The 27255-nt window shown below is 35.0% G+C and overlaps 1 protein-coding gene across 1 annotated transcript; it reads right to left on the bottom strand.

The window, feature by feature from the left end:
- Positions 1-595: 595 nt before the first annotated feature.
- LOC129264813 (ERO1-like protein alpha) lies at positions 596-27180 on the bottom strand. The gene is made up of 13 exons (XM_054902759.2): positions 26710-27180; positions 22591-22710; positions 19691-19774; positions 18653-18697; positions 17672-17873; positions 16747-16867; positions 15933-15997; positions 9499-9591; positions 8521-8703; positions 7981-8111; positions 7120-7206; positions 6205-6320; positions 596-5607 (listed from the first exon to the last, which is right to left on the bottom strand). Exons 1-13 carry the CDS (start codon positions 26851-26853, stop codon positions 5514-5516), a joined length of 1485 nt encoding a protein of 494 aa, XP_054758734.2. The 5' UTR covers positions 26854-27180; the 3' UTR covers positions 596-5513.
- Positions 27181-27255: the final 75 nt, after the last annotated feature.

Here is a 27255-nt window from a genome sequence, read left to right on the forward strand (position 1 = left end):
GATGTTGCTCCAGACCTTTCATCCCAAGCCTAAGAGTAAGACCAGCCCTACCAGTCATCATGCAAGTGAGGCTGAAGAGGAGGTTGCACAAGCAAGCCTTGGTAAGTAATCATGAAGGTCTAGATTATCCACTGCTTACTGGTCTAGTGGGTTGGAAAAGTGCTCCTAGGATACTCTAAAAAGTGTTTCTAGGGTGATACAAATAATATAAAGGAATAAGAGAGAAAGTGTATGGCAAGGTGAACTAGGCTCTGTCACCTGACAAAAGAAGGCAGAAAGGAAAGAACAAGAATTGAATTAGTATAAAGAAATTAATAACTGGTTGAATGTACTCCATCTTTAGACACCTGATGTTCTGTTTACCAAAACAAACTCCATCCCAATCAAGAATACATAAAATAAGTTAAGCTGGCAGACCATATCTGAAAGGAGAACCCCACCTCAGCGGTGAGACCGTCAACAGGAAGAAGGGTCTGGTTAGACGGAACTCATGACCCTTGCGTTATCAGCACGATGCTCTCAGATTATTGTTAATATACATGCATATTATGTTGATTTGTCTTTCTCCATTTTTTCCCCTTTTATTTTCTCTTTTCTCTCTCTCTCTTTAAACAATACGAATTAGAACAGTCTGAGAATTTGTAATTGTGTAACTAATATTTATGGCTAATATTTCCATATTGGTTTTCTGGTTAGTTATTTCCCATTACTTTTTAAGATCGTTTTATATCGCTTTCACCATGACTTCAACTGCAGGCGATTACATACTACTAGTCAAGCGATTAAACCCCAAACTACAGAGGCTAGTTTGAGACACTTCCTGGAAACTGTGGGTGAGATAACCCACATTAAATTTGGTAAAGATTCAATAACTGGTGAGAGCACTGGCAATGCCCACTGCATCTTTGTGAATAGCCACGTAGCGTCCGAAGCCATTTTACAGGTTTTGGATGGGGAAGCTATTAAAATAACGGAAGCCTCTAAGTCAAACCTCGTACTAGATGTAAAGTCAAGAGTCGAGTAATGTAGCAACACCCAAGGTTAAATCACAAACTATTATTCAAAATTCCCTTAAATTATCAATTTTTTTGGGTGTGCCACAACACAAAAGGGGTAAGGTCCCTTTGAGGTGTGGATATACGAAATAAAATGTCTTCAAATAGACAATGATTGCAGCCCGGGTGAGCTGGCTAGGCTTGCGAGACGTTCGTTACGGGGAGAGGCAGGTCAGCTTGTTTTAAACATGAATGTAGAGGCAACGGTTGAGGAGATTGTTGAAAAGCTAGGCGGCTTCTATGGCACAGTAGAATTGGGGGCCGCACTTCTACAACAATTATACTCAACCAAACAGGGACCAGAAGAATCGGTGACCGCCTACAGCACTCACTTAAAATCGGCAATCGATAAGGCAGAGCAAAGGAAGGGTATCTCATCCTCCGCAAAGGCCAAGACCCTTCGCGTTGTTTTCTGGAAGGGGTTAACAGATGCTTCCCTTAAGCAAGGCATTCTGCACCGGTACGAAGCTATTGACAATTTTTTACAGTTTAGACTACTGCATACAGTTTAGACTACTGCATACAGTCACATATATTTTATTGCATCATATAGTACCCTGTTAGGACTTCCTGTCTGCATATTGTTGCTCACATCCCACTCAACAAAGGAGTACCATCGGTGCGTCCTAAAATGCATATTTGCTGAGTTTCAGGAAAATTATCCCATCCATCCTATCTCACACGTTTCCTCCGATCACATGCCCGAATAGTCTATTTTGTTTAAGCTTAACAAAAAGGTTTTGGATGGGGAAGCCATTGAAATAGCGGAAGCCTCCTAGTCAAACCTCGTACTTGATGTAAAGTCAGAGTCGAGTAATGAAGCACAACCTGTGGTTAAATCACAAACTATTATTCAAAATTCCCTTAAATTATTAATTTTTTTGAGTGTGCCACAACACAAAAGGGGTAAGGTCCCCTGTGAGGTGTGGAAATACAAAATAAAATGTCTTCAAATAGACAATGATTGCAGCCCGGGTGAGCTGGCTAGGCTTGCGAGACCTTCGTTACGGGGAGAGGCAGGTCAGCTTGTTTTAAACATGAATGTAGAGGCAACGGTTGAGGAGATTGTTGAAAAGCTAGAAGGCTCCTATGGCACAGTAGAATCAAAAGTCGTACTTCTACAACAATTTTACTCACCCAAGCAGGGACCAGATGAATCGGTGACCGCCTACAGCGCTTGCTTACAATTAGCAACCGATAAGGCAGAGCAAAGGAAGGGTATCTCATCCTTCGCAAAGGATGAGACCCTTCGCGTTGTTTTCTGGAAAGGATTAACAAATGCTTCCCTTAAGCAAGCCATTCGGCACCGGTACGAAGATAATTTTGTTGACACTTAGACTACTGCGTACAGTCACATATTTTGATTTTATTGCATCATATAGTATAGTACCCTGTTAGGACTTCCCGTCTGCATGTTGTTGCTCACATCCCACTCAACAAAGGAGTACCATCGGTGAGTCCTAAAATGCATATTTGCTGCGTTTCAGGAAAATTATCCCACCCATTCTACCTCACACGTTTCCTCTGATCACGTGTCTGAATAGTCTATTTTGTTTAAGGATAAAATTATTTTGCTGCAGGCCATATCTGAAAAGAGAACCCCACCTCAGCGCTGAGACCGTCGGCGGGAAGAGGAGCCTGGTTAGACTATTATGGACTTTCATGGGCTGTAGACTAATTGTATTGTATTAGCACTATACTCTGTTGGCATTTGTTACATGTATGTCAAAGAACTTAGTGGGAGCATAAATGGTCTCTTTTTGATAAGTGCACCTTGGTTGAGGGGTTTATTGATAAAAAGTACCATTTAGAGTGGAATTGGTAATATTTTATTACTTATTTCGTACCATAAGATGTATATTTATTTAAAATATGGGTGTTTGTTGTCAATGAATAGCAGGACCTTTCTCTCATGAGGAAAATGAAGAAGAACCCACAAACAGGAAAAAGAGGAACAGGGGCGGTTCTGGAGCGAGGCAGAGGACCGTGAACTCAATGACACTCAGGAAGATGAGGCTAAAGAGTACTTGCTGGGGTGCCCGGGCCTCCACAACAAGCGGATGCCATGTGGGCCGAACTTGACAAGAAAGACGAGGCCTGGAGAAGGCTGTAAGACCAGCTGGGGGTTGACGTCAAAGACATCCACACTTGGTACAAAATGCTGTGCAAACACTATTCACAAGGATATACCTTCACTTCATTAACAGCTTTTCAAAAGATTAGCTGTATCTCAAACGTTCATACATCTGTAATCTGTTGTCAATTCGTTTTGATAGTTGTGCAGAGATTGGGAAGTACTTAATTTATTGGTGTATTGATTGGGGAATCTCCAGAATGGGGAAAGCGAGTAAGGTGTGGGAATATTTCACCAAGACTTCAGTCAAGTGTGAAATGTAAACTCTGCAATGTTGTTTACAAGTACAACGGAGGATCTACAACTACAATGAATGGTCATCTTCTGAAGAAGCATCCAAACATTGTAAACGCCCCTGACCAACGCCATGGGCCAATAACCTTCTTTAGGAAAATGCCCACACTGAGGAGGAAATTATGAAAGGTATCGTCTCGTTGGTTGCCAAAGACTATAAGTTGTGTCGAGGGAGAGGGCTCATTCAAATCCTAGAACCGGGCTATACCATGCCAACCAGGTGTACAATCACAAACAGACTATAAAAAGCGCTGTATGACATGAAAAGGAGGAGTGTCTGCGATTTCCTGGGAGAGGTTACCTCGGTCGCATTAACTACAGAATGTTGGATAAGTGTTGGGACAAACGATTACATGACAGTAACGTCGCACAAAATTGGCGACAGGTGGGAGAGACAAAACTTCATCCTTGAGACGGGACCTGTGAGGAGCATTGAAGATGATGATGAGCCCCATCGCCACACAACTGAGGCCCTGCAAAACCAACTGAGGAATGTGACTGAAGAGTGGGGCTTAATGGAAAAAAACTGCTGGCACTGTCCACGACAACGCAGCTAATGTGCGACGAGTTGGCGAAGGGATTAATGCTGATGACCTAGGCTGAGCAACCTATAAGCTACGAATATGTGTGAACTTGGTCATGTACTCTGTTCCTAGCATTAGGAACATCTGTGCTACAGCAACTAGGCTTGTTGGGCATTTCAAGCATTCTGTGGTAGCGATCAATGCCTTTGCAACTGAACAGAAACAGCTTGGAATCGCAGAGCACAAGCTGATACAAGCAATCAAAACATGTTGGAATTCAACAAACGACATGTTGATTCAGCTAGAATAGCAGAGGTGGGCCGTTTGCCGAGTTTGAAATAACAGACGTTACACAAGCCAGACAGATGCACGGACACTAGAACTCACAGACCAACAATGGCGATTGGTAGGTCTTCTTGACAGCCTATAAGCGTTTAATGTGAATAAACATATTTAATATGTAACTGTATTCAGATATTAGGAGCCTAGATATTATGGATGAAATTTCACAAAATGCTTTGGCTACTATTACTATTATTATAAATACTTAAAAATTTATCCAATGTATATTTAGAGTTATGTCAATATAAGGAACATACATGTACATCTAATGATAAAGACACACATTTTTAATGTCATTCTTCTTATTAATTTTGTCGTCCTACGGTTTATCATGATTGTATTATTTATGATTATTTGTTATATTTTATTTCTTTGTGTGAGATTCTTTGCCAAATTAAATAATAACTAGTAAAAAAAAGTTCCTACCATTAGAAATATTATTCTTCACATTAACAAAACAAGATAAAAGTTTTGTTAAGCAGGGCAAATATATATATATAAAAAAACAATACAACGATCATATGGTACTATAATTCTGACCGATTGGGCATAAATATGAACATCGGAGCATTTCATGAAAGGACTTGTCGGACGTTTTATCTGACAAGTCCCATTTTATCCGACAGTTACCATAGTAACAGTACCTCTCAGCCAATCAACATAAGAGAAAGATGTCAGATCTGACAACTTGTCGGATGAAAATCTTGATGAAACACTCCCCTGTTGTCACATAATACTTTTTTATTTCTCAGAGCAAGAAAGTATAACATCATTTGTTCAATACTAGCTGCACATATACTTAACAGCAGCTTTAATAAATAGTGTCATTCAATATAAACAAGCTTGATACAAAAGGACCATTTGAATGCTTCCAAGTACACAACTTCCACATTTAATGAATGTTTTACCCCAATAGAGGTACCTGATCATTTTTTTCAATTCACTTTTCATTTTTATTGATAGGTGAAGATTTGAAATGGCATGTGGACCTTCATTGCACTTTTTAAATTGCGCAGGAAAGGCACAATTTATTTCACATTTTGAAAATTCATCTTTCTGGTCTTTCCAAACAATGCAGATAATCTTGGGACCGCAAGATGCAAGAAAAATAAGTGTCTTGGCAAATAGAATAATATACATCACATAAAATTAGTTATGTAGATGTCATAAAAAGCCAGGTTTCCTGTTTGGTGAATCGGCTTTGTCTTGCGAGAGGAGCTTCTGAAATTCTTCAACTTCTATTATACTGCCAGATAACCTGTAGAATAAATTTAGTACAAAAAAGAGCAAATACACACTTCAGTTGAAGTATACCAGAACACAGCCACCTCATCCCCTGCTCAACAAAATAGAGGAATGCCTGTGAAATTCTACATGAAAATATAAATCAGTGTAATCTTACAAAAATTAATTAGCTATTAGGGAAGTCAACCCTGACATCAAATTGGTTAAAAATTAAAGAAAAAATATAAACATGAAGGATTGGTGAAAATCTATCAACTTAAATTGAATATGAAATGTTAAATGTATAAAACTCGTAGTGTACTACCCCCTTGTATGCCGTTTTATATCATTTCCATATATTGCCATGGAATTTATAGTACATGACGTATTGGGATAGCAGCTCACAGTGCATAACACTTTAAAAATATGTGAATATGCAGTTTTCAAAATGGAATTTAATTGATGTTTATAGATTTTTTTTTTGGATAACACTAACTTGATGCCAGGGCAATTTTCCCCTTTAAAATCAAATATTGTTGTCTTTTCTATGCACATGATACAAACTTATCAAAATGCAAGCAATAGAACAGTTTTAACTTTTCAACTTTAGAAAAACTAAAATACTACTTACTTTCCAAATCCATTGAATAAAGCGACAATTTCTTCTCTGTCGAGTGTGAGCTTCGATTTTCCAGTAGCACCCTGCTCTGTGAATAGAATCTTTAATGCTGTACCTAAACCTTTAATCTGAATACAAGCAATAAGAAAAGTGGTAATGTAGAATGTAGAACTGGGATGCACTGCAATGCTAAAATAATTATTTGAATCATTGAGACAGAAAGATTGATACTGAGAACAGGAGAAAAAAGAACAGGTAAAAAGTACTGAAAAGAGACAGAGAAGAAAATAAATACAGCATGAGAATGTAAGAGAAATAAAACATTCCTGAAAATATATAGCATAAAGGAAAGACATAATTGAGATAAAAACAAGTGTTTCAAAAAAACATGAGCTGGAGGCTTTTTAACAAAGATTAAAATGTTTAAAAAAATTTACATATAAGTCCAGGGGGGGGGGGTGGCTACTCACTCACTTATTAGGTACCCATGTGAGTCCAAGAAAATGTCAATTTCTGACCTAAGGTATTGACATTTTTTGGAAAAGGGTATTTTCAGTCTTGCATTCAACGTTTTTAGGAAAAAGAAATACCTTTTAGCTGGTCCTTCAAAGTCTACAATATATAGTGGTATATTTTACAAATTTTTACTTCATTTACAATATTTAAGTGTACATTTGGCACCTTGTTAACGCCATTTATGACATTTAGGGGGGAATTCGAACCAAGGATTATGCATGGGTTACAACATTTAGGGTCCAAGTTTGAGGTGCCTGGACGAGCAAGGTTACCACTTCAATTCTTGAAATTCTTGAAAATGACCCAAAATGTTTCTGAGTATTCAAGCACCTTGTCTGAACTAGTCTTTACTGACAAAATAAAAGTTCTCCAGAATTCATCATTATATTAACATCTGGTAGACATACTGACCTGTAGTTTACCCCATAGTTTACACTTGTCACATCCAACACAGTCCATGATCCTTGAGATGTTTCTGAAATGGGTGCGGAATTCTTCCTGTAGCATGAAGGGGGGGGGGGGAACAGATTCAGTAGGGGGCCAAGGAACAATTACTCCTCAGTCTTTCAAATGATAGCATAGGACCTACAATTACTATCCGACCTAGCTTTAGATAAATCCAGATGTGTTGAGACCAGAACTTATCCATATTTCAGTGACATGACTGGATATACCAGCACAAGATTTTTACGAGGATTTATAGGGTAGTTTAATGGAATGTAATACACCTATTTCTTTGGCATTATGGAAGATGTAATATAGATTATTAATCATACCTTTGTGTTTGCACAAGATGAAAATGAAATTAAACAGATATTTCATGTTTTTTTGTGAATTGAATGAAGAATGAAAGAGGGATTGCTCTCTCAGAAACTGGGATAAATGATGGCATGAATAAGCAAGGTTGGCTTGTACTTTGAAGGTCAAGTGTCCTCTTTTCTTAGATATACATCCTTTTATAGCTGGGTGACAAAACACAGAGAAAGCGGGAACCAATTAGAATCTCCTTGCCAATACACTGAAGACATTTAACACTGCATACCTAGCAGCATTAAATACAACATGGTTTTCAATTTCATGTTCACATTTTATTTCTTTGTTCGAGTCCATATATTTGGAAGGTATAGACAAAGGCACCTGCCAGTCTAAAGCACTGATGCATTAGACAACATTCTTACGTTTCATTGAATATGTATTTTACTCCGTTTGATTCTAATTTGAATTAAATACATTAGAATTGATCATTTGCATAGAATTGTTGATTTATTGCACCTTGAGTTGTAGAGCTTGTTGGTGGTCTCCCTGAAACATTGCACTCTCATTAAAATGTTCAGGAAATGATTTGGCTATTTTAAGAATCTCTTTCACGACTCTCTGCACCTCCTGATCTTCGACTGGTTCTCCTGAAAATTAACAGGATGAAATGGGTAGATGGTGTAAGATAGGACTGAGGTTATATTGAATAAGTGAAATCTACTTGGACTTATCGAATATATAGGTTTGGGCTCAGTAACACAAGGATTTGGAATCAATCTCTAAATAACAACTGTAATTGCAGTCAAGACCATTATTGAACAGGCTTGTAAGTCATGATAACTACTATAAATCAATTAGCATAGTTGTTTTCAATTTACAATCAAAATTTGGTATTACAAGGCAAGTGGTATTGCCTGAAATAAAAAATAATGACTTGGATTGGTGATAAATCACAAGATATCCAATATTCTAATCTAAAATTCACATTCAAGCAATGAATAAAAAATGAACAAAAATATACAAGAATATAAAAAGGTAATTAGAATATATGTTTACCTGTATAAAACAGTTCTTTTTCTAAAACTGGAGCAGCTTTTGCAATGGCTCCAAGCACTACCAGATAGGTAAAATAAAGATTTTTAAGTCTGATCGGGCCTTCTCCTTCTGTTGTTTCTGGATCAAATCGAAGCTGGAATTCCTCAACGTTTCGCCCCCACTGTTCCTTTTCAAAAAGGCCCTCTGCAAATCAAATACAGATTGTTGAGATGGAGAAAATTAGAAAAGTTACAGAAAGGAGCTTCATTCAATTTCAAGAATAGCAGAATATATGGATAAAAATTTACCTCATAAAGGGTAAGAATAGTATTATATGCCAGAATTTCAAATATAACAATTAACAGGCACCTTTCATTCATGATGCAATATCCAATTAACAAAATCATGATTGAAGCACTAAAAATTTATGATGATAATTGCAAATCTCTGCAGGTGATCTCTTAATTACGAGTAATGGTAGCATGCTATACACAAACAAGTCTTGAAACAGAACAGCGTGACATCTTACTATGACTGTTAGAGCTCCAATAATTGACAGAGCCCTAAGGGTATGGCAGCATGCACACTCTATTACGAGGCAACTAATTATGAGAACAGTCTAGTTTATAATGAACCATGTGCGTAGAACATGGTTTAACATTGTGAGCTCTGTCTGGTCTACATATACATAAGTGGATGTCTTCATATTTTTTCCATCGGGGGAGGGGGTAATTTTAATGGTTCAAATATTACTCCAATTTCTTTCATTATTCCACTTTCTCATTAATGAATCACATTAGCAATATACTTTTAAACATGATATGCTCTCTTGGATTTTTAGAAAAGCAAGAAAATACAGTGACTTGAGGAATTACATGGTAAGTTTTAAAAAATATCCTCTAAATTAAATCTCAAATGATATTTCATTTGAATAAAGGGAAAACATGAAATAGAATCATAAAGTAGTGTGCAAACTACAAATAATGAAATAGTTCTTACCAGAAAGCAAATACTTTGCACAAAGATGAATATTGATACTGCTATGAAGTCCAGATATCAGACGATAGAAAACTCTCTTCTCTAGGCACATATCTAATCAAAGGGGGAAATCAGATTAAAACCAGTAAATTCTCACATTCAAGATTAAATGCTTTACAAGCTGGAGAGGACTATTCCTTGTTGATTTTGGGGATTCTTTTCTTAATGGGTGCTTGTGAAGTAAAAATTCCCACCCAAATCACAGTATTTTATTAATTTAGCAAGTTTATTCATACTGATTTTAGATAAAACTGCATTCTCTCAAAACAGCTCAAAAAGTAACTACACGGTTTATTGTATTTTTCAAAATAAACTGAAATTGGAACCATAACTTCAAATTCTTTGGAAAGTTAACTCACTGAAAACTTTGCTGTAACTAATAAAAACTTCCCATTAAATTAATTCTCTTCAAGATTGAACTATCTTGGTTCCCCCTCTCTCCTCCTCTTCTCTCCCCTGCCCCCCTGTCTCCTCCTACTGTCTCCCCCTTCTCTCCATTTCTTGCCTTTTCTCTTGTATTGGTGCATTGGCTATCAAAGGTGTAAATGTGCTATAATTACAAGACGCAGTGACCTGATTGGCCCACCATATCTCTCCATGAAGGTCTGCAACTTCTCCATGTCGAAAATGGTTATACAATTTTCAATTTAAAAACAATTTATTTTTAAGCAAAAGTGAAATTCAAACTCAAGAAATTAACAAATAATTATGCAAAGATGAATTTGATGAAGTAAAATAGAAATAGAAAACATAAAGAGCATCTGAGCAGTATCATTCAGCATTAACTTCCTCTTTTGATCCCCAAACACAATAGACAACCCCCCAAATATTTGTAATCAACATGGCCATCAATAGCCATATCCTTGGATGCCCTGTAGATTGGCCTCAGTGCCTTTTAACTGGTCTTAAATATTTTTGTGCCCTTTATTTCTTTTCTCCATTTGTGCTGTAATAACTAATATAAAAATGCACCCTTTTTATATTAATATGGCCTTTGATATTTTTGTGCCCCATTTGTGCAGTAATAAAAAAATGTGCCCTTTTAAAATGTGGCTTTGCACTAAAAATATCAAAATTGAAGGCCTGAATTAATATTACCTTTTGTCTATGACTATTAATGGACAGTAAACACCAATTGATGCTAACTTCTACCTTGCCATAGAAAATTTTCATAAAATTTGATACAATTTTTTTTTAAAGTTTATACATGATATCTTCAGCAAATAATAAAGAACTGAAAATAATTGGTGCAATTGTAAAAACATACTGCATAAATTAGCAATACACCCCATCAACCTGCACCCCACTGTCCATTTTTCTACAGCTCTACATTGTATCCAAGTTTGAAATGTGCAAATTATAAGATGTTTATAAAAAACAATAAAATACTCAACTTAATTTAAATCAATATCGATCCTGCATGTTCAAAATGATGAAATTGAATCAACTTTTTTTCCACTAGTACTTCTATATTCTATTTATTCAATGTACGATCCAAATTGTTTCTATATGCAAATTTGTATGTTATTTTCTGATTTACTTCTCTATTAATTGTAACACATAATGGATGCATACTAGTAGACATACACTCCATGTGTATACCTTATATTGTAAAAAGAATGGTTAAATTGACTATTTAAAAAAGAATTAATATACTTGTGAAAATGAAAATCCAACAATCCATGATTGGTGTCAAATGTAAACGAAATAAAATAATGCCTAATAACATGATGCAAAAATCTAAACGGACTCATATTCAGTAAAAAAAACAAAAAACAAAGAAGAAATCTAAAAACAATAAAAACTACAATAAGAGAAAATTATTACAAATCAAATAATATATTTAACCATAGTAGTTAATTTTAAAGGATAGGAAAACAGATAAATATATGAAATGAAGGAAAGAAAAGATAAAATAAAGAAGGCAAATATTTCAAAATCAAGCATGGATTGGTAATAGCTATAAATTAATCAGCTGAATTATGTGAAAATATGGACAGGCATTTAAAATGGAGTTATCTGCTCATGAGTAAATACTGCAAATATTTTGTATGTTTACATATGTAAAGATTAATTCCACAAGAAGATCTTATTGATTCAATTTATAAAAAAATAATGAAAATAGACAACAGAGTATTTCATCAAAGTATCTAGTGAAATTAGAAGATAATTGGATTGTCACATTTTCAATTTTTCAGCAAATATGCATGAACTGACATGCACATATAAATAATGATGTCATACAATCACCATTTGTGCATTTTTTAAAATATGGAATACACATATATTAAATTTAGGACACAGAAACTCTCCAATGACTTGAACTCAGTCACCAATATCGACCACAATAGGCATAACAGTTTGCATAACAATCATGAAAAATATCACAACTTTCTTATTGCACATTGTGGTTTCATGTAACTTTCAGTTTTATAGTCAATTCAACTAATTGAAGTGGACTTGGCATTTAGGAACAAAGAACTGACAAATTCATAACGGGTACTTAAAGAATGTTGTAATTAACCACAAAAGAACTGTGTGTTTTATTATTAAAGCTTATAAATAAAAAACCAGCTTTTGCTTCAGAATTGCTGCACTCATAATTTTGTAATTTCTCCAACATATCTCCATTTGGATGTTGAAGAAAAACCATTTGCCACTACAAACAAAGTCCAGTTTAGAGTCTTGTGAGAGGGAAGCTACTTTCCTTAAAGCCAAATGTACATGTACAATGTAGATGGAGACTCACAACAGTCACATTATCCCCCCAGTCCTCTTCAGGGCGATTCTATACATGTCGTACGGGACATTTTGACAACAATTTCTAGTTTCCTAGCCGAATGCTTGAGCAATAAAATAGTCTATTTTTCAATGATAAAGCTATAGTGGGTAGTCATGTGAAAAACTAATAACCAACACAAAAAAAAAATGATTATGGGTAAATTATAGGTGAAAATGTTATGTGTCGTACGGGACGCAGAAATGTCCCATACGACACGCAACATTTTAAGCTCTAATTCACCTATGGACAACATATTTTTGTTGGTTGTCAGGTTTTGCATGTCTTCCCAGTAGTACTTTAATATTACCCCAAAGCAAATTGAAGTTCTTCGTTCGTTTGGACAGCAGGCTGGAAATGTTGTGAAAATGGCTGATTTTTCTAGCATGGAATCGCCCTTCAGGGGCAGCAAACTTAAGTGGAGATGGGGGGGGGGTGGAACTGGGATAATTAGTCCAAACTGGACTGATATAAACACTGCATATATTGCGCAAGTTATATAACAGGCAATTTATGAAAGCTGGAAACTTTATTTTTAACACTTAAAAGTTCTGGGTGTGTTCCTGAAAACTATATGAACTGCATGACTGAACATGTGCAATTAGAACATGTTCTTCTTTGCTATGAATTTCAATGGTCCTAAAGAATTTTGGTTCCAATTCTATTCCAGTTTAGCATAAAATAAAATAGGATCTTTGTAGATTAAAATTCAGGCCAACTTTGTACCCATTTTTGTACATAACACATCACCAGTTACATGTATGGGATAAGAAAGAAACATGTATAAAGTTATCAAAAGCTTTCTGAAACACACCCTGACTAGTATAAACCATCTAGTTTCCATAGCTATACAATTAATTATTACACACATTCACTGAAAGGTAGTTAATTTACTGCTCTGTTTAATTTTATGGCAAAATTTTACCAAAGGAAGCTATAAATAATTTCACTCTTCTGTGCAAGAATTTTGTTGTCAAGGATTTGGCATAAACTATTCATGATTCAAACATAGAGCTTCCAGTACTGTAGAAGTTGTAGTGATAATATGGTACATGAAAGATCAACCAACAACCAGTTTCCCCATATGAATTACCAAAATGGTCTTACATTGTGGGTCCTCTTGTACAAGTAGTGTGCAAGTTTAAGTCATTTTATAGTCAAAACTACAAGGGCTATTTCTCATCCCCCCCCCCCAAAAAAAAGACCTAATATAACAACATCAGTATGAAAATCCCAGCAAAAATAGATTTCCAAGAAAAAGAAATCAAATTCATAAAATGTACAAAAGAACAAAACAAGCTCTGCAGCATGCATGTAGGCAGAAGACAATGCAATATAATAGCAACAGAACAAAATAAAATGGTAGACAAAAATTGAATTTGAAAAGTGGAAAAGATGGAGTCAAGTGCGAAATAAAAAAGATGGCCCAAACTGAATTACCTTTCAGGTATTGGGAAGCTGGGGATGGATTCAAATTAATAATGATATTAAGCAAGTGTAGAAAGAGCAAACATGAAAAACGAGGAAAAAAAAAAATATTCCAACAACTGCATGTTCATTTGATTAAATCTTTTTTTTGTCACAGCAGTGAAATAATTTTGTAGTCACATCAAAGAAACTGTCTCAAGACCGATCAAAGCTATCATGTTATTTGAATAAGCATACATATACCATCGGTGAGTTTTGGATTGGTTTCGTTGGTGTGATTGCGAAATCACAATAAATGTCAAATCAGAAACTTGCACTCCAACAAATTATAAATGGTCACTTTCAAAACAAAAACCTCTTGATCACAATCACAATAATCACAATAAATGTCAAATCAGAAACTTGCACTCCAACAAATGATAAATGGTCACTTTCAAAACAAAAAGCTCTTGATCATCACATTACACTTTTATGCTGTGATTAATCTATGAAAAGCATGATTCTCTGATGATTTTGAACAAATTGCAAAATTCATGAATATTTCATGCAGTATTTTATTCTGGTTCTTCACAACTATTGTGTCATAAAAATTTACTTAGATAGCACTACATGTACATGTACAGTATAACATAAAATAGTGTATTACAATTGTGTATTAACATAGAAAAGCTTTATTTTCTTAAGAAAAAAATCAATAATAATTGATCAATAGGTAGACAAGGGGGGTGTATTGGGGATGGGGAATGTATACTAGAGCAGGGATTACCTCTTCATACAGATTGAAAACAATATTCATGTATTGTCCCATGTTGAATCATTAAGTCCTCCAATCAATTATAATCTTGTGAATTATTTGTAATTTATTGATTGTTTGCTTCTCACAAAAGCAATTCAATTTGTAATTAAGCAAAAATTGACCATAAATTGTATGTACCAGGGTACTTTAAATTAATGTATAAATTTGATAGCAATTAATACATGTATGAACAATTGATACATAACTGAAATTTGCAATTGATTTCAACTGACATTTTCAACTGATTGCATATATACATTTCTTACACCACCCTTTTAGAACAGGAAAGTCAACTAGTCTAATGGTGCAAAACTTATATAAAGCCCTACCCCCACCGAGTCCTTCACCCTCTTCTCAAACCCCTCCAATGTCACAACCTCCCTCACTATAATGCACTGTGCAGACAAATTCCAACAGCTGATTTCATTGCAACTATTCCTACATTAGACGTGGATTAAAGTGTGATTACCATTAAGGCTAATTAATCAACCACAAGGTTTCATATGGCATAGATTAAAGAAAGATGGATGGTAACTTTGTTATATATTTAAAGGGAATCAAGCTCCTGTAAGGGCAAATCATTTCCAATGAATGGAGGTAATAGGAAACACCTTTTTTTAAAGTAAAATAAACTTTAGTTGAAAATTTGTCAGCATCTTCTGAGTTGTCTACAAAATCCTGTAATTTTGAGGCAAAAATCACTATTTTAGGATTATTATATCTAATGTTTTTAAACATTAACTACTTGATAATGTTTCTGAAAATTCAAAATGTACTCTGATTCCCAACCCAAATGAATATGTTGTCTCTATCCCCTATTTCCATGTGAACTGATTTGCCTTGTATACAAGATCCCTTGCACTCCTCTACGCAACACAATTTTCATGATTATATGAAGGTAAAAAAAACACATATTTTAATCTCTCAATGGAAATCTACTCCCCACAAAGAAAAGAACATTTAATGGAAGAGAAGCAGTCACAACCCAAATTTTATGAATTTAAGATCTGGAGTGAAAAAAATTATGATTTAATCAGAGGACAGGGTTATAAGAACACATGTATACACATATCTTTAAATTATATGGATCAAAACAATTTGATCTTTATTATAGTCTTCAAGTTTCCTTTTCCTGAAAGAAAACTAACAAGACTTTTAGTGAACATTCAAATTCAAGAAAGACTCTGACTATAATTTCCTTAAAAAAAGACTTTAATTTGAATTGCTGGAATGATTAAAATTGATTATGAGCATTCGCAAGAAGGGAAGCCTGGATTTTATAGCAAGCAAGCTTATGTATTTTGAAGCTTACAGTCTGAATTGCTACTCCAATTTTCCCATGTTAACTACATGAATATGGAAATGATGAAAATGATGTAAATATATACTTACCTTTTAATGTTTTATTATTGAGTAAACTTTCATAGGTAGTTGCAGTAGATTCAAGATTATCAGGCCTGCAAAAGAATTGTTGATAACGATTGTAACATTTCCTAATCCTGGTATTCATATGTCAACTAATCCCTTTTCATTAAGCAAAGCAGGAAATTAACACAAATTTTCAAAAATCAAATAACCCACATTTTAATTTCATTATGTAAAACAAATGTGTTAAAATATACATTTGCAACGCACAGAAAATAAGGGTGAGCTGTGTTAAAACAAAGCCAAATCCAACTACAATCCATGATAGCATTTATTTTGTTAACTATAAACTTCCTTAACATTTCAATAACAATGATAAATAAGAAAATATTGAAGGACCAATACCTCTTTAAAACAACAAATATTTTTAATCTTTAACAAACATTCTCTTCCTTGAATAAAGCAACAGGGTCCCTTAATACAATGCTTTGCAATTGGTTGTGGGGATGGTATAATGACTGATTTTACTGATCATTATATGGGATCAATTACACAAATCATTAGCATCATCAATTGCTAATGGCCATGTTACAAGGCCCCTACTACACTTCTTTCTTTAGAAAGACCTGTCAGGTCCTGTCACGAGTATACTTTCATAGAAAATATACTGAATGTGAAATATCTAGAAAAAAAATCAGTAGGAATAAAAAATTTCTGGGAACGGCGTGGCTGAGTTCCATCGGACTTCAAGGGCCTGAAACCTGTCATCAATCACACTGAAAGATCGGTTACTACAACTTTATCTTTTCAGGTACTTCAAGAGAAGTGAAGGTGCACTTACTTGAAGCAGTTTTCGTTGTAGATGCTACCCCATATTCTATGAGGTGAAGATCCTTTGTAACCAGTGTATCTCTCAGGGTTCCGTAATAAATCTACATATTCCATGTCACCAGAGTGTTCATCTGCGCAAAAGACGATAAAATATTGATTTTCTTGATAATTCTAATTATTTATACATCAGGTTTAAGAACGTAGCGAATCATATAACTTGGAATTTGAATACAGCCTTGAAGGATATGAATTTTCTTCAAATCATCTCTCAAAACTTACTTATTTCAGCAGATGTGTAATAATTAGCTCAATTCGATGAGCCTGCACCTATGATTGTTTTTAACAGAAATACATGTATGGCGCAACATGAATTCTGTGGATCATCATCATCAAGTAATGCAGACCATTACATTTACACAAGTAAACAACTCAAATACCCATATTTGATTTGATTTTTTATTTGTTCTTGTATTCCAAGTGCAATTCTATATTACAAAAAATATACATAGACTTATATGTTTAAATGAGCAATTTCAGATACAGAAGAAACTGTTTTGCATTCATAAGATCTCACTTTGCTTTGAAGTCATACAGATACAAATTGTTCTTATCACTGTGAATCCATCGAATCGCATTCATCAAATTACCCACCAGTTTTCAGTAAACATTCAAAAATTCATGTAGTTTTTGTCTCATATTTCATACTAGTCTGTCATAATAGATAAGTATTCTATTCTTTATTTGGGGGTGTGACCTCATGAATAAAACACAGTGAGTTGTCAAGAGATCAAACACAAATCATAATAAACAGCTAAGTGGTATTATGAATAGGCTTTCTAATGTTTCTTTTTTTAATAATTCCTAATTTTCAGTGTATAATGTAGAATTTTATATATTTTGTTCACTTTCTCTTCAAAATAAACTCTGACTCCCACCTTCTTTTTCACAGAAGTTGAGCTGAGCATCATCATGAGTTTTCCACTGCTGAAAGGCTAACAGATTCTCCTTGCTAATGGTTGTATCCAGTGCTCCTAAGGGATCCACCTCCTCCTCCTCCCTATTCTCCTCATCACATTCTTCTTCTTCCTCTTCTTCATCATTGATTTCATCTGATGGCTTGTTAGAGTCAGCAGAATACTATCAAACAAGGCAGAAAGATCAGGGGAGCATCTCATCAACATTTTTGTCTGACAATTTTCCTTGATTTTGATTGTCTGAGATGCATGGTTACTATGGTAACACTCCCCAGGTGGAAGTTTGATTATGACTCAATTTAATTTAATTCACTAAATTTAATTGATCTAATTTCATAAATTCCAATTCAAAAATATATATAAACAGGTAAAAGTAGCACATCCAGAAAACAGATCTCAATCAAGATGTCCCCAGACCAAATACAAACAAAGTACACATAATAATATACAATATTAAGAAGTTGGTTACATAGAACATTTATAAGACACTGATAAATGAAAATAGATTACAACATACACAGTATATCAATATAATGTAAGAGTGGTTTATGTTAATATGACTGTTACTGTTTATCCATATATTTTATGGTAAGGGTAATAAGCTGAATATCTTTAAATTGTGCAGTCTTTTTTTCAATAAGAAGTATCTTTAGTTTATTTGTTCTCTGCAAATTTGAGTAAAGTGCTCAAAACAAATGCCATGAAACTGAATTAGAAATATTTGTGTAAATGTACTTACAAATTATTTTATAACTACAAATGAAACCTGCACCTTAAATGTACATTTCAAAGTCAATTAATACGGAGAATATTATAAGGCAATGCAAACTTTTCTTCAAAAATTAAATGCTAGATAATAAATCTACATTGATAAAAACTTGCAGTGTAACATTGAAATTGTAACACCTAAGGTTAGAATGAGTATTCTTCATTATAACTAACCTTGTTTTCATTTGACTCTTCTTTCAATCCACAAGGTAAATCATCCTGTTTAAATGTTAAAAAAGTATCCATTTTATTCCATTATCAAGGGAAAAGAGAGGGGGGGGGGGAGAGAAAAAAAGAGCCTACATATAAATTGCCTCTGAATTCACAAATAAGCATGCACTCAACATAAATATTCACAATAAATTGTAAATTGCATGTATGATGAATGACAGGAGATCATTATAATTCTGGTATGCATTCCACTTTATGAACTCAGCATATTACAGGAATTAACAGTTGATTGGTGTACCAGCATTGATTTTAATACTGAACAAGAATATATGCATGACTGCGGGTGAAATTAATACAAAACTCATATTCTATTCCATGTGTCATGTCCATCCTCAGAAATGTATGCATAAGGAGGCAGAATACAATGGATGTGATCAGGCACAAATGCTTTAATTCACAAAGATAGGTTTAATCACTTCTTCTGACATCAGAGGTAACTCTAGATGTTAAAAATTGCAATTCACCAAAGTTTCTTTATTAAAGTTAACCATGGGTTAAGGCATGTCAGAGCATGTAATTTAACATGTCATTGGCACCAAATGATGCACTTCAAAGAAGAAAAACTTATCTCATTTTTGTAAAGGGCAATTAATTCATAAGTTAAAGCTAACCCACCTTTATGAATTCAGGTCAAAATATGGTCCTGGGTCTTCATGATTTCAAATGTTACTCAAAGGGTCTCCATAGAAATAACAGATCATATCATAACACAAATACCTCAAAAAACATGGAGACAGACAAAGAGAGAAGGTGTGAAGGGGAAAGGGATGGAGAGAAAGACAGATATAGAGGAAGATTGAGAGAGAAAGAGATGAATCAGAATCATGAAAAAAGAAAAGAAAGGGAGGAAAGAAGGGGGGGAAAATAAGGAAAAATAAAAGTGAGGGGAGGAAAAGAAAATATTAAAATGACAAAGAAAAGAAGAAAGATGGACAAAAAGAATGAAAATAGCTGAAGAAAGAAAGTATAATTTCTTTTTACCGGAGAGCATGGGCAGACATGACATCCCTTCATGGCACATCGGCTATCATCAGACCAAAACGGACATGGCCGATGAAGGTTTACCTATCATAATCGGGGAAAAAAGAGAACAGGCAATATTAACTTCCAAACTATGGTATGGAAAACTGCCATAATGTAGTTAGTTAATTTAGCATTTTACAACACTGCCATACAAAATGTAAAGTAATCTCTGTTTGATTATTTATTTGCAAAAAAAACCCCACAAACAGTTCAAGGTGGAGATCATGTATACATAATTTATTAAAACCATAATATATAGAGCTTTAAACCTGTCTTGTCATATTATACATGTGGCTTCTATAGGAGAATATGACACTAATTTGCCTCTATTCTTATTTAAAATCTTGCATACTGTATATGCAGGAAGTTGAGAATGTGCACAGATAAAAATCTTTAAAAACATTATCAATATTTTAAGTTTCAATTGTTCATCATTGTTGGTTTGAACAAAACACAAGTTACAATATTATTATTAATGTTATTAGTTCTACTGCTACATGTATTATCATCATTTAAAAAATCACCATTATCATTATCATCATCAAGATGGTCACAATAATCACTGTAAAAAATATTATTAACATCGTTGTTATCATCATCGAACAATGTCATGAAGATGATCATGATGATTCAATGAAAGCATACCTGTCAGTATTTCTTTTCTTTAAAAAAATGAAATGATAAAACCTTTATAGCAACAGTGGTATAGCACACACACAGATTGCATCATCAAGGTTTCAAGAGGTAGACAAACAATTAGTGAATGCTTATACCTTGGTCACATTTGTTCTACGGCGGCCGTACGGCGAGTCGAAACCAGCCGTTTAAAAAAAAATTTGTACCAGCTACATATAGGTGCTTTGGATGAAAATGAATAAAACGACTGTTTTCGACTCGCCGTACGGCCGCCATAGAGCAAATGTGACCAAGGTATAAGGCTCACAGCATGACATCAAGTCACTTGACTTTTACTCTCACATAGACCTCTTCACTTTAAAGAAACATTTAACAAACTTGTCTCTTTCTGTTGATGCCCACAATCAAAGTATCGATTATTATGGCACAGATTATGGCATACATGGCAGATTTTTAAAGAGAGATAAATGCTATTTATGCTTCTATTAGAAATTGTTGCTCTCAAAAAACAAGGCAAAAGCAATTTTGTGTCTCGCCCACTTATAACCAGAAATATCGTGATTTGCGAGGGCACGAACAGAATTGTATCGAAACTTCATAGTGAAATGACTGGGATGGAATAACACTTGTCATAAGAGCCTTGCACGTAAACTTTAATGTTGACCTGAAAATAACATTTGTCCTTACCGTGTGACCTCCGACTGAAGCATAACATGCAGGTCGCCTAAGTAAATCTACCAACCAAGTTTTGTTGAAAAGTGACATACGGTTGCGGAGTTAGGTGTCATAAGAGAGTCTTGCATGTAAACTTTAACGTTGACCTGAAAATGACCTTTGACCTTACCATGTGACCTCCAACTGCAACCTAACATGCAGGTCCCCCAAGTCCATCTACCATCCAAGTTTGGTTGAAAAGTGACTTACGGTTGTGGAGTTAGGTGTCATAAGAGAGTCTTGCATGTAAACTTTAACGTTGACCTGAAAATGACCTTTGACCTTACCATGTGACCTCCAACTGCAACCTAACATGCAGGTCCCCCAAGTCCATCTACCATCCAAGTTTGGTTGAAAAGTGACTTACGGTTGTGGAGTAAGGTGTCATAAGAGAGTCTTGCATGTAAACTTTAACGTTGACCTGAAAATGACCTTTGACCTTACCATGTGACCTCCAACTGCAGCCTAACATGCAGGTCCCCAAATCCATCTACCATACAAGTTTGGTTGAAAAGTGACTTACGGTTGCGGTGTTAGGTGTCATAAGAGCGTCTTGCATGTAAACTTTAACGTTGACCTGAAAATGACCTTTGACCTTATCATGTGACCTCTGACTGCAGCATAACATGCGCGTCCCCAAAGCCCATCTACCATCCAAGTTTGGTTGAAAAGTGACTTACGGTTGTGGAGTTAGGTGTCATAAGAGAGTCTTGCATGTAAACTTTAACGTTGACCTGAAAATGACCTTTGACCTTACCATGTGACCTCCGACTGCAGCATAACATGCAGGTCCCTCAAGTCCATCTACCATCCAAGTTTGGTTGAAAAGTGACTTACGGTTGCGGAGTTAGGTGTCATAAGAGAGTCTTGCATGTAAACTTTGAAATTGACCTGAAAATGACCTTTGACCTTATCATGTGACCTCTGACTGCAGCATAACATGCGCGTCCCCAAAGCCCATCTACCATCCAAGTTTGGTTGAAAAGTGACTTACGGTTGTGGAGTTAGGTGTCATAAGAGAGTCTTGCATGTAAACTTTCACGTTGACCAGAAAATGACCTTTGACCTTATCATGTGACCTCCGACTGCAGCATAACATGCAGGTCCCCCAAGTCCATCTACCATCCAAGTTTGGTTGAAAAGCGACTTACGGTTGCGGAGTTAGGTGTCATAAGAGAGTCTTTCATGTAAACTTTAACGTTGACCTGAAAATGACCTTTGACCTTACCATGTGACCTCGACTGCAGCCTAACATGCAGGTCCCCCAAGTCCATCTACCATCCAAGTTTGGTTGAAAAGCGACTTACGGTTGTGGAGTTATGTGTCATGAGGTTTGTGACGGACGGACGGACGACATTTTGATCCCTAAGTCTCGCCTTCACCTCTGGTGGGCGAGACAATAAGAAGCATGATATATTACCAATTTTTAAAATTGACATCTCTGGTACAGAGACTGAAACAAAGCCTTATGTTTTATGGTGAAATTGAATTCTTGCAATATCTCTTACCTTGAAAAACTTGAAGTAATTCTTGGTTAGCAGGCTATTGAGAGGTGGGAATAGGCGTATATTGTTGAACTCACTCACAGATTCCACCTTACATGTGCAGTCATCCACAACACCATTTAACTGAAAATGAGGGCAAAATGGCAACAAAAAAACCCCATTAATTTCCTAAATTCATAGTTTCTGACTGGTTCTGCATACATGTATGTAGGTATTCTGAAAAAAAAGTATCACGATCAGTTCTAATATGGAGTTATTTAGGCATTGTGGGTACCATACAACAAAGGTTCTCTGACTTGCCCTATGATTTGATATTGGAGCTGATAATTTTTTAAATTTTTTTGCAAGTTAAGGAAAGGAGCCCAAAAGCATGAATAAGTTAAAAATCAATTATTTGATAACTTTTTTTATATCATGATTCCATTTACATAGACCTGTATTAAAGAATAGCATTTTTTTAGTATTTCACTATCCCAACTCCACTAGAGCTTTATTCCTGCTTAAATCCTCAAATATTATGTAAAATAATTTTCAATCCCATTTTGTTTCTCATTTTCATTTGTATCTCTAAGATTACTGAAAGTCTACACGACATGACACCGGTGACTACATGTAAGTACAGTAGTTGTTTGTTTTCCTAAAATGGTAATTACAGGTAAAGGTAGGCCTATACTGTCACTAAAATCATTCCCTTTTTACAATTTCTTTCGGAAAATATTTACTTTGAAAATGTCTTTTACAAGGTTTAGCCCTAAATTACCTGGGCTACTTTGCGAGCCTTAAGTCAGGGGGGGGGGGGGTGGGGGCTTTTAGGCCCCCTAAAATCTTGGCTGCACATCGCACTATCGTGACAAAAATTTGCACAAAGATAGAGAATTACATAATCTACGTCACTGCATATTTATAAACTGCACAAAATTCAGATATCTTTTTATATGAATTAATTAATACTTTATTTATGAAATCATACTTTTTGCTCTAATTCACTAGATAAAGCTCCTAGAAAACTAACTTCTGGTGAAAATATTCTTTATGACATTCCTCACATCTATAAATGAAGAAAAATCCAGTACCAGAATGAATTAATTTCTTATGTATTTTATTGTTTTTTTTAATTCCTTTTGTATTTTTTTTTTTTCAATTCTTTTATCTAAATTGTATTTTAGACAAAATTCATCAGGGTCCTTGATTCAGGGCCATTATTTCAGTCATAAATAGCATCAACTCAAATGACTGTTATCAATAAAAGTGAGAATAATGACTCATTTATTGATTTTAGATGAAACAGATTTTGTATCAACTTTGTACATGATATATACATTTTTAAGCAATTTTGGTCTAACATGCACTTACATAATGTTGTGTATGAACTTTGTGACCACATGCTCGGGCATCATAAATATGGTCGCTTTGAGGGTATTCATTTGTCTCGCAATCTACTATGGTCAACAAGGAAATTCGTGATCACTCTCGCAAAAAGTGATCACTAGCTTTCTAAGAAATTCGTGATCACTCTCGCAAAAAGTGTTCACTACAAGTTCATGAGCTTTCGAGTGCCGCTCGCTGCAACTCTTTATCAAGTGATGAAAATTATCTGATAACGTAGTCTATTTATACCAATCCCCAGGACCGTACGCACGAATGCGGGAACAATAGGTGGGCACTGATCCGTTGTGTGCCCACCTCTTGTTCCCGCGTTCGTGCGTTCAGGTCATTGAAACCAAAGAAAACTTTAGTCACAATGTATCATCTCTGCCCACTCATTCATCTCCATAGGTGATATCATACAATAAAACTTAATATTCATCAATTTACTTATTCATCTTTTCAATGTCTGTCTTGATTTATTAATTCATTATAAAAGAAAAATTGATATATATGGAAAAATTTGCAGGATATTGATAATACAAAAATTTGAAGAGAATAAAAAAGGACAAAAACATTTAAATATTTAGGTGAATATTATACTAGTATTGAAGAGATGAATCAATTAAAAGACAAACATTAAAAAGATGAATGTAATTCAATGTAGATCTACGTGTACTCACAATTCTTTAACTCACCATTACACTATAAAGAGCAGAATACAATCTAGGTTCAGTTAACCAAATCTAATGTTCTCTGCTTTTAAAGTGTAATGGTAATTTAAAGAATTGTGAAGAGTTCTGTATAGAAAATACATGTAGATGGATATAGATTATAGACTGTACATGAGGGAATGAAGGCCTTGAAAAGATTAACAATCCATGGATGAATCATACTGAAATTAGAATGGACCTATGAAATGATGAATCTTCAGAGATAAATTATATATTTCTGTCTCTGACATATAAATTCTCTCAGTCACAATTTCTTTTTTCATCTATTAAAAATTTTCCCCAAACATTTAGATCTAGATATAAATCTATTTCTGAAAGTAAAGACCTAGACAAGAATTTCCAATTAGGACTATTATATTGGTAGCAGAAAAGTAAATTTGACTTCAGTAGCCATGGCATGCTCTTCACTCCACTCCAGCTCCAGGAATAGCAAATCAGTAGAGGCGCACGGCCAATATTGGAGATTGTCTCCAATGTGGGTAGACCAAAAGCTTCAGTCTCTGTATTTTGGTTGTTCCGCTGAACTACGTTGGCTCCACTCACCATACATAGACTGAAGGGGATGGGGCCCCGTACATACAGCCAACGTATAGTGAACTAGCGTTTTATAGATCGCGATTTAAAACTGTTTTTTAAGCAAAATTGAAAGTTTCATGGTTTCCATTATCAGGGAAATATATATAACTTAAGTAATTGCATACCTTGGGCCGGAGTTATTGAAAAAAATCCTCTGGATGATTGAGAAATCTGTCATCTAAGACATTTTCACCTGACCTGACGGTTTTTCTTGCAAGTTGCCATCTTGAATGACGTCATTGTCGTTATTAACTTAATGTCTCGAATCGATATATCGCGATTATAACTAGTACTCGTAGTCGTACTAGTATAACTAGTATCGTTTATCTTCGGTTTCGTTCGCATATGGAGCAGATCGTATAATATCGAAAGCAATATCGATATCACATTCGTGATTGTTGACGTTCGTTTGTAAATATTTTATAGTTTGGCTGCCATTTTGACCATTTTTATCGTGTTCAACCCAATTAAACATCAGTAAAGTATATTTTTCATGCCTTTTTCATCTATATCGTTTAAAGTATTTAAATGTTGGAATATCATCAATTAAAAGTTTGTTGTTTATACATCCTTAAATTGTAAATTCGATGTGTAAAATTACATCAAACTTTGGACTGTGAATTGACAAAAGGGAGGGAATGAGAACACATGTATGTGAGCCCACACGTACACCCTACCGTCGGTAAATGGGGATTACAGTAAAATGTCAGAAATTGTTGAATAAATCCCCAGAAACGACGGTTATTCCTGTCTACAATGTGGGAGACTTGTGTAAAGAATTTGGGTATCCAATTTCAGAGACAGTCTCCAGTTTTGGAGTCCAATTTCCTTTGTTTACATTTGCTGCAAAAGGATTACCTTGGCGGCAAATAAAAATGTGATAAGCAGATTCCTCATGAAAAATTACCCCTTTTCACCGTCTTCTTTAAAAATTCACCATCTACTTTTGTTTTGATAAGGATTTTTGTTGTCAATCACACACAAAACAAATGGGCTTCCGACCTGTGAGACAAAATTTTGGGTGGAAAAAATCATGCTTTTGTTGGTGTTGTTTCTTTTGTCCTTTTGCAAAGCAAGTCTCCAATGTGGGAGATTGTCTCCCCTATTGGAGAGAGTCTCCCATATTGGCTGTGCGCCTCTACTGCAAATGATTTACACTCTCGCTCGTCTTAAAGTTGAATCAATCCATGATTTGAATTTGTTTAAATGCAATCCAGAATGGTCTATAAAAAATTATATGTATCACTGCTCTATGAAGAAAATATAATATAATAATTCAAAATCGTCAGAGCTCGAGCGAGCTCCAAGAGTAGAAATGCCCCACCCATATGCAAAAAATATGCGGCTGCCACTGATAAATGGGCCAGTAATCAGCGAATCGCGACGCCGAGCCCCGGCCGAGGTCCCCCTTTGCAGTTACACCAAAACAGTTTAGCTTACTACGTACCTCACAAAAACAGCGGTGGACATCATTTTTGCTTTTTGTGACACTTCCAGAAAATGATGAACTGCATAGGCATATGAAGCAGAGGACAAGGAGGAACGAAATATACATCCTGACACGATAAGCCATGATAAACCAGCAAGTCATAGATGAGCATGAAAATCGGTTTCCCTCCGTATGCTTCAAAACATGAACGTATCATGTATCAAATCGCCGACATTAATTAGTTTTTATTCAAGATAAATAAAAATAGACAATTTTCATATAACTCTTTGTATATTTTTTTGTTAATTTACATATTCAAATTAATTTCAATTACCTCCTATTTAAAAAATAAGCTTTGAAAATAACATTAATAAATCGATGAACGAAGTAATGGTAATGTACCATAACTGATTACACTTGTGCAAAGACTAAGGTCACTCCTCTGTTTTGGTTCAACTTTATTGCAGTGGATTATACTTTTAGGATTACGTGGCATTATGCATGTTCGCCTGCTTAGACAGTGTGACGCATTGCCTCTTCTGAACAAGAGCTCATCTTCCTGTC

The sequence above is a fragment of the Lytechinus pictus genome, chromosome 7 (genome assembly GCF_037042905.1).
Source record: "Lytechinus pictus isolate F3 Inbred chromosome 7, Lp3.0, whole genome shotgun sequence".
NCBI classification, from domain to species: Eukaryota; Metazoa; Echinodermata; class Echinoidea; order Temnopleuroida; family Toxopneustidae; genus Lytechinus; species Lytechinus pictus.